Consider the following 9,688-nt stretch of genomic DNA (forward strand, 5'->3'; position numbering starts at 1 on the left):
ACAAAGTAAAATATTACAACGAAATGTGCAAAGACCTGGAGTTAGAAAACCAAAAGAGAAATACATGCTCAGCATTTCTCAAGTTGAGGGAACTGAAATAAAAATTCAAGCCCCATCTTGCAATATTGAAGGAATATGGGAAAAAATATTTAATGATGCAGAGAGCATCAAAAGAAGATAGAAAGAATGCATAGAGTCGCTGTACCAAAAAGATGTTCAACCATTTCAAGAGGTAACACGTGATCAAGAACCAGTGGTACTAAAGGAAAAAGTCCAACATGCACTGAAGGATTGGCAAAGAACAAGGCTTCAGGAATTGATGGGGAATACAAATTGAAATCTTTTAATAAACTGATGTTGCACTGGAGGCACTCCCTCATCTATGCCAAGAAATTTGGAAGACAACTGCATGGCCAACTGACTGGAAGAGATCTGTAACTGTGCCATTCCAAAGAGAGGTGACCCAAGGGAATGCAGAAAATATCAGACGGTATCATTGGTATCTCATGTGAGTAAAGCTTTACTAAAGGCAGTTCAAAAATGACTGCAATCATACATTGACAGAGAACTTCCAGAGGTACAAGCCAGATTCACAAGAGGACATAGAATGAGGGATATCACTGCTGACGTCAGATGGAATTGGTTGAAAGCAGAGAATACCAGAAGGATGTTTACCTGTGCTTTATTGATTTTGCAAAAGCTTTGGATCATGACAAGCTATGGACAACATTGTGGAAAATGAGTATTCTAGAACACTTAATTGTGTTCCTGAGAAACCTGTATATATACCAAGAAGCAGTTGTTCACCTAGTATAGTGTAAAATTAGGGAAGGTGTGCACCAGAGTTGTATTCTTTCACCATACTTATTCAATCAATATGTTAATTAAATAATTCTAGAAGCTGTTTTATATGAAAAAAAATGTGGCATCAGGATTGGAGGAAGACTCATTAACAACCACTAGCCACTCCTCGGAAACCCTATACAAGGTCACTGTGAGTTGGAACCAACTCGTTCGCACTTAACAAGAACAGCTAATGGGAAGGTTGGTGATTTGAATCCACCAAATGGCGCTGTAAGGTTGGCAGTTCAAGCTCACCAGCTGCTTCTTGGAAACCTTATACAGGGTCGCTATGAGTCAGAACCAACTCAGTGGCACTTCACAACAACAACAAGTGGCGCTGTAAGATAAGCACTCAACCTCAAGCTCAGTTTGAACTGCAAGGTTGGTGGTTCATACTCACCAGTTGCTTCTTGGAAACCCTATACAGGCTTGCTATAAGTCGGACCAACTCAATGGCACTTCAACAACAGTTGACACTATAGAAGAAAGACCTGACGACCCGCTTTTATAATGTTCTTACATGCTGTTAAATTGGTTCTGACTTACAGTGACCCTTAGACCTTAGAAGGGTTGGGTTTTTTTTTTTTTTGTTTTTTTTTTGACCCTTAGAGGGTTTTGAAGTAGCAGCTGGTGTTTTTGAACTGCCGACCTTCTGGTTAGTAATCCCTGCTTTTCCTTCAGTGTCACACCAGGACTCCTCCATAAGATTGTTGTTGTTGTTATATGCCGTGAAGTCGGTTCTGACTCATAGTGACCCTGTATAGGGTTTCCGAGGCTGTAAATCTTTACGGGAGCAGAAAGCCTCATCTTTCTCCCACGGAACAGCTGGTAGTTTCAAACTGATGACCCTGAGGTTAGCAGCCCAATTTGTAACCACTACGCTACCAGAGCTATTGCACTTCTACTCTGACACTCATAGGATTTCCATGTGTTGGAATGTTCAAAGCTCGTATGTTTTCAGTACTATTTTCTGGAAAGTTTTATTTTCTTCCAGTGATAACATGTTTAATTTAAATGGTTTAATGCTTCAAATAGAAAATTTTGTTTGCATTGAGAGGTTGCATGAATAAGAAAAGTACAACCAGTATCTCTTCCCAGATTTAACTTTTTAAAACATTTTACCCATTGCATTATGTTATGTCCCCTACGTGTCTCTTTACCTCTGCCACTTTCTCTATCATATTTATTTTTGTGTGACCATTTGAGATAGTAACTTACAGATACCATCTTCTATATTCCTAATTGCATTGTTATATTTTCTAAGATTAGTGATAATCTCTTATTTAATTATAGTAAAACTTGAGTAAATTAAATATTGATACTATGCTTTAATGTACTGTCCATTCTCATTTTGGTTAATTGACCCAGAAATGTCCTTTGCAGCACTTTGTTCCTTCTCTGATAACATGATTCAGTCTAGGTCCAGGTATTGCATTTAGTTATCATGTCTCTTTAACCTCTTTTGTTCTGAGTCATTTCCACATCTTTGCTTTCTTCTATAACATTGAGATTTTAAAAGAATACAGCCCCTCCTCTTTTTTCAACAGATTTTTTTTTTCATTCTGAGGCATTTCTCATGAATAGATTTAGACAATGTGCTCTCAGGAAGAATACTACAGAGATGATGTGTTTTTCTTAAATATTTTCATAATATCCACCTGTCCCTCCTAAATGATGTTAGAGTACCTAGTCAAGGTGTTGTTTGTTGTCTACTGTACAATTAGTATTTTCTCCTTGTAACTGATAGCACTGCATGGAAAGACACCTTAAAGTCGTGCAAATATCCTGCTCTTCACTAAAATCTTCCCCTAGATTTAGCATCTATTTATTGTCCTTGCCTGACCCAGTCTTTACTATGATGGTGGCAAAGTATTGATTTTTTTTCCAATTCCAGCACTACCTTTACATTTTGTAGTCAGCACTCAGCATTGAATTTAAGCCAGAATCCTACTTTGGCCTTATTTTCATTTATTTATTATTATGGACTCATAACTTCAACATACACAGACACTCCCTTTTCCCCAAGGTTTATAATTCACTACTGTATGAAGTAGAGAATTAACTCTGGTATCATTGGATGACTTCAAGAGGTCAGTAACCTCCCTGAAATTGTGTGCAAATGTTGTGTTGTTTGAGCGTATTTCTGGAAAGAGTGTTAGAACGTTCATTAGACGCTAAAGGATTCTTGACTTAAACAGGAGTAAGTCCCACTGGGGAAAAGGGTTAAACTTTCAGCTTATTTGTACCCTTAGATACTTGTATATTTATTCATTCCTTTTCTTTTTACCCTTTTGTATACTCTTTTAAACTATAACTTAATAAGCATATTTTGGTTCCTTTAAAATTTTTGATGGAATAGATAATAAATATTAATATTTTCATTACGACTGTTGTAGCAGTTTATGGTGTATAAAACCAGTCTTGTGAAGCAACGAATTACCTTGATTTAATTTGAAATTTTAAAACCAATGTTTTTTACACTGTAGTTTTATTAGCTCTCTGGGAGTGAGCTACATGATGTTGTGCACTGAAAATTACCCAAATGTTCTGGCCTTCTCTTTCCTGGATGAGCTTCAGAAGGAGTTCATTACTACTTATAACATGATGAAGACAAATACTGCTGTCAGACCATACTGTTTCATTGAATTTGGTAAGGGCCTGATTTTGCTTTTTCTTTTATTATCCTGTCTCCTTCAGTCATAGCAGTTTTTCATCTGATACAGGGGGCAGAAGTGGAAACACAGAAAATTCTGCTATCTTGCTTTTGTGAAAAAACTTGGCAAATGATATATAACTTACGGCAACTTCTTAACCTGATTAAGGTGCCTATTAGAAAAAATTGTGGTTGTACTGTGAAGGGGATCATGCTTACTGGCACCAAGAATTAATCCTGTCCTTTATTGGAATATAACCGATAGAGAACAGTTTCTCAGATATGCAGAGTTTTGTGTTTATGTGATACTCTTATAGCGTCTGCTTGGTGTAGAACAGGGGTGAACAAATATTTTCAGTAAAGGACTGGATAGTATATAAATGAATGGTTATGTTCCGATAAAACTTTATTTATAAAAATAGTCAGCAGGTTGAATTTAAATCTAGGTGTGTGGGCATAAGCTTGCTTGATTCCTAACATGTTGTTGTTACATGCCATGGACTAGTGTAGAGGGGGGAAAAAAAGTAGAACCAATTTACAAATACTAAGTTTGCAGTTTGACTTCGAAGATAATTTAGGAAACACCTTTTATTGATTTCATTAAATTTGTTCTTGAAGATTTATATCCTAATATTATAAGCAATAAATAAGGACATATGTATAAAAACCCACAACACAAAGTGTATGTTCTTGTGTAATTATAGCTAATATTGACACAATATTTCATTAGATTCAGAATTCCTATAAAAATGAAGACTCTGGTTTAAAGATGATTTTTCTTTCTGTAATTCCTTGAAGTGGATGCAGTAAGAATATTCTCTCACACATGTAATACTAAACTTACTTACATTTATTAATTTCTAGGGTATAAAACTGTTTACTCCATTTTATATTAACATATAAGCACAAATGCTTTTAGAATATTCCCTGTCAAATTGAACCATTTTGAATAACAAATTCAATTGTTTATTGGTAAAAATTTGTCTGTAAAAGTTGTTTATCTGTAAAATCCATGAACATCACGCTTTTTAATGATTTAATTCATACATGACAGCAAGGAAATTTATTTTTTGTTTTACATAGATAACTTCATTCAGAGGACCAAGCAGCGGTACAATAATCCCAGGTCTCTTTCAACAAAAATAAATCTGTCTGATATGCAGACAGAAATCAAACTGAGGCCTCCTTATCAAATTCCCATGTGTGAACTGGGGTCAGCCAATGGAGTCACATCTGCATTGTCTGTTGACTATAAAGGTGCTGGGAAGATTTCTTCTGGTGAGTTTTGGATATCAGTTATTTCATTTTTAAAAGAATAATTATTTTATAAGGACTGAGCCCATAACTGTTCTGGAAACTGACTCATGGTGTTGGTAGCCCCATCTTAATATTGTAAAAAATGTCCATATTCTAGGAAATATAGTTGACAAACAGGTTCCTAAGTAATGTTCTTTCGTTTGCCAGATTCACACTATATTGCATTCTTGACTTTGGAAGTTCTCATCTTCTTGTTCCTATCCATTAAGCCCCTCTGGATAAGGATGAGTTAACATATAAAATGCATGGAGTCAAGCCAATAGCCTGGCAGTTTGGAAAATTTCTGAACTAAATACCAAATGCTCTAAAATATATGAATAAAATCCTAAAAATGGTTTGAAATATTTTGGTGAAAGTACAGTATAGTATGTTCATGACATAATTCTATAGTCCTATTAAAATAGGGAATAATGCTCGTTCACCATGACTTGTCATTGTTGTTAGGTGCCAACGAATTGGTTCTGACTCATAGTGATGCTGTAGAAAACAGAACGAAGCACTGCCCAGTCCTGCACCATCATAGCAATCTTTGTTATATTTGAGCCCACTGCTATTGCCACTGTGCCAGTCCATCTCGTTGGGGGTCTTCCCCAATGGTAACTGCCACTTTTCCAAGCATGAGTCCTTCTCCAGGGACTGGTCCCTCCTGATAATATGTCCGAAGTATGAGAAACTAAGCCTTGTCATCCTGGCCCCTAAGGAGCGTTCTGGCTATACTTTTCCCAACACAGTTTGTTCTTGTGGCGATCCATGGCACTGTTAATATTCTTCTCCAACACCATAACTCAAATGCATCAATGCGTCTATGATCTTCCTTATTCGTTGTCCAACTTTCACTTGCATATGAGGCTGTTGAAACTACCATGGCTTGGGTCAGGCATACCTTTGTCCTCAAACTGACCATCTTTGTTCATGAACACTTTAAAGAAAGTGGTTTTGTGGACAGATTTGCCTTGTGTAATATGTCGTTTGATTTCTTGACTGAATCTTCCATGAGTACTGATTATAGATTCAAGCAAAATGAAATCTTTGAAGTCTTTGACAAGTTCTACCTTTTCACCATTTATTTTGATGCTATTTGTAGGTTCAGTGGTGAGGATTTTTGTTTTCTTTATATTAAGGTACAATCTGCACTGAAGGCTGTGATCTTTGATCTTCATCAGTAAGTGTTTTAAGTCCTCTCCTCTTTCAGCAAGCAAGGTTGTATCATCTATATATGGCAAATTATTAATGAGTCTTCCTCTGATCCTAGTGTCAGGTTCTTCTTCATCTAATCCAGTTTCTCAGATTATTTGCTCAGCATTCAGACTGAATAAGTATGATGAAAGAGTACAACCTTGTTATTGTCTAGCAATCATCTGTCAGTTTGTCATACTGTGGTGGCTTATGTGTTGCTGTGATTCTGGAAATGACGCCACAGGTATTTTAAATACCATCAGGGTCACCAGCAGTGGACAGGTTTTAGCTGAGCTTCCAGACAAAGACAGACTAGGAAGAAAGATAGATGGACTACCAAATATTTAGTCACTGAAAATCTTAAGAGTAGAAGTGGAATGATGTCAGCACCAGATTATTTAATATTGCAACATGATGAAGAACACCAGAACACTGTCAGATACAGTGCTGGAAGATGAGCCCCTCAGATTGGAAGGCACTCATAATGCGACTGGGGAAGAGCCTCCTCAAGGTAGATTTGACTGTGATGATACAAATGGAGTAAAGCCCTCGGGACCTTCATTTGCCAAAGGGATACTACTCAAAATGAGGAGTAACAACTGTAAAAATCCATTAATAATTGGAACATGGAATGCATGTAGTATGAATCTAGGAAAACTAGAAGTTGTCAAAAATGAAATGAAACACGTAGAGATCAGCATCCTAGGCATTAGTAGCTGAAATGGACTGATATTGGCCATTTGGAATCTGACAATCACATCATTTACTATGGGGGAATGACAAATTGAAGAGGAATGGCGTTGCATTCATCATCAAAGCGAACATATCAAAATCTATTTTTTTTTTCTTTTAAACGTTTTATTGTGAATTATGTGATAGTTTACATGGGAGAACATTAGTTTTACATTCATCCTATCATATATTGTTTCATTGCCATGGTTACATTCCCCTCCATGCATCATCATCCAACCAAAGGGTATAATCTACAAGCCTGCCCCCCCATTCTTCTCCACCTCCCCCACCCCCGGTCGTCAGCACACAGCCCCTTTCCCTCTCTGGGTCTAAAGTCCTCAGCTCCATCTCTTCACGTCATCGTCTCTGCCTCCATCTCAGGCATCACTGCTTCTCTGGGTAGGGTCCTGCTCTCCGCAATTCTGCCTTCATGGTCCCAGGGACCGCCGCTCCTAGACTGCAAAGTTAATCACAATATATCAATATCTTTCATGAAGTACAATGCTGTCAGTGATAGGATAATATCCATACGGCTATAAGGAAGACCAGTTAATACCACTATTATTCAAATTTACATACCAACCACTAAAATCAGTGAGGATGAAATGGAAGAATTCTACCAACTTCTTCACTCTGAAATTGATCAGACATGCAATCAAATGTATTAATAATTACTGGAGTGCAAAGATTGGAAACAAAAAGGACTGATCAGTAGTTGGAAAGTAATGGCCTTGGTGATAGAAACGATGCTGAAGAACATATGATAGAATTTTAAAAGACCAATGACTTCTTCATTGCAAATATTTTTTTAAGCAACATAAAAGGCAACTATACTTGTCACACACCTTTCCTGATTTTAATCCGTTCAGTGTCAACTTGTTCTGTTCAAATGACTGCCTCTTGGTCTATGTACAGGTTCCTCATAATTACAATTAAGTATCTGGAACATTCATTCTTCACAATATTATCCATAGCTTATCATGATCCACATGGTCAAAAGCCTTTGCATAGTTAATAAAACATCTTGTAGCGTAGTGGTTACGAATCTGGCTGCGAACCTCAAGGTTAGCAGTTCGAAACCACCAGCTGTTCTGTGGGAGAAAGATGAGGCTTTCTGCTCCCGTAAAGATTTACAGCCTTGGAAACCCTGTATAGGGTTGCTATGAGTCGGAACCAACTCCACTGCACATAACAACAACAACAACAACAAACATCTTTCTGGTTTAATCACAGATAAACATCTTTCAGCCAAGAGCCATCTGACATCAGCAATTATATCCTTTGTTCCACAGCCTCAGACATGCAATCAAATGTGTTAATAATTACTGGTGATTGGAGTACAAAGGTTGGAAACAAAAAGGACTCTGGCTTGAACCTCTGGCAGTTCCCTGTCAATGTACTGTTACAGCCACTTCTTAATTATCTTTAACAAAATTTTACTTGCATGTGATATTAATGATAGTTTCTGATGATTTCTGCATTCCTTTAGTTCACTGCTCTTTGGATTCAGCACAAATATGGATCTCTTCCAATCGATTGGCCAGGTTGCTGTTTTCCAAAGTTCCTTGCCATAGATGAGCAAGTGCCTCCAATACTATATCAGTTTGGTGAAAGATGTCAATTTGTATTCCATAAGTTGTGGAGCCTTGTTCTTGGCCAATGCTTTCAGTGAAACTTAGAGTTTTCTGTTCAGTTCTTTTACTTCCTTGTTTCTTCTGTTTTTGCGTTAGCATCTCTATGATGGAGAACAAGTTTCAATCCCTTCTGACATCCATTTTGGTCTTTTCCTTCTTTCTTGTCTTTTTAATGACCTTTTGCTTTCTTCCTGTATGATGTTCTTAGTGTCATCCCATAATTCTGGACTTTAGTCATTAGTATCTAATGCATCATTGGCGCTTGATCACATGCTACCTCTTGAAACGATTGAACATCAACCATTTCCTTTTGGTACCGTGATTCTATGTATTCCTTCCATCTTCTTTTGATGCGTTCGCCATCATTCAATACTTTGCCCAGAAAATCCTTCAGTAACGAAAGTGGAAGCTTGAATTTTTTCTTCAGTTCCCCCAGCTTGAGAAATGATGAGCATGAGAAAACCCATTTGGTTTTCTGACTCCAGATCTTGGAATGTTTTGTTGTAATATTTGATTTTATCTTCTCAAGCTGACCTTTGAAATTTTCTGTTCAGTTGTTTTACTTCCTTATTTCTTCTGTTTGCTTTAGCATCTCTATTCTGGAAAACAAGTTTCAGTCTCTTCTGACATCCATTTTGATCTTTTCATTCTGTCTTGTTTTCTTAAAGACTTTTTGCTTTCTTCCTGTATAATGTTTTGATGTCATCTCACAGCTCTTCTGGTCTTTGGTTATTAGTGTCTAATTTTCCAAGTCTGAACTTGGCAAATGATCTCTAAATTCAGGTGTGATATATTCAAGGTCATATTTTGGCTCTCGTGGACTTGTTTTCATTTTCTTCAACTTCAGTCTGAATTTGCTTATGAGCAATTGATGGTCTGTTCCACAATCTGCCCCTGACGTTGTTTTGGCTGATGATATGGAGCTTTTCCAACATCTCTTTCCACAGATGTAGACCATTTGATTTCTGTGTATTTAATCTGGTGGTGTCCATGCGTATAGTCGTCTCTTATGCTGTCTAAAAAAGGTATTTGAAAGGAACAAATCATTGGCTTTGCAGAATTTTACCATGCGATCTCCAGCATCATTTCTATCACCAAGGCCATATTTTCCTTCTTTGTTCCCAACCTTTGTATTCCAGTCACCAGTAGTGAGCAATACATCTTGATTGCATGTTTGATCAATTTCAGATTGAAGAAGTTGGTAAAATTCTTCAAGTTCATCCTCACTGATTTTAGTGGTTGGTGCATAAATTTGAATAATAGTGATGTTAACTGGTCTTCCCTGTTGTTGTTGTTGTTAGGTACCATCGAGTTTGTTGGTACTGACTTTTAG

General features: G+C 37.1%; 1 protein-coding gene across 1 annotated transcript in view; it reads left to right on the forward strand.

Moving 5' to 3' along the window:
• Positions 1 to 9,688, forward strand: part of SEC22A (SEC22 vesicle trafficking protein homolog A (S. cerevisiae)) — a 92,161-nt gene that overhangs the window by 35,147 nt on the left and 47,326 nt on the right. Inside the window, exons 3-4 of the mRNA XM_006869362.1 lie at positions 3,330 to 3,493; positions 4,580 to 4,774. Of these exons, the coding sequence (XP_006869424.1) occupies positions 3,330 to 3,493; positions 4,580 to 4,774 (359 nt within the window). The remainder of the gene's footprint in view (positions 1 to 3,329; positions 3,494 to 4,579; positions 4,775 to 9,688) is intronic.

Source organism: Chrysochloris asiatica, unplaced genomic scaffold (genome assembly GCF_000296735.1).
Source record: "Chrysochloris asiatica unplaced genomic scaffold, ChrAsi1.0 scaffold00130, whole genome shotgun sequence".
NCBI classification, from domain to species: Eukaryota; Metazoa; Chordata; class Mammalia; order Afrosoricida; family Chrysochloridae; genus Chrysochloris; species Chrysochloris asiatica.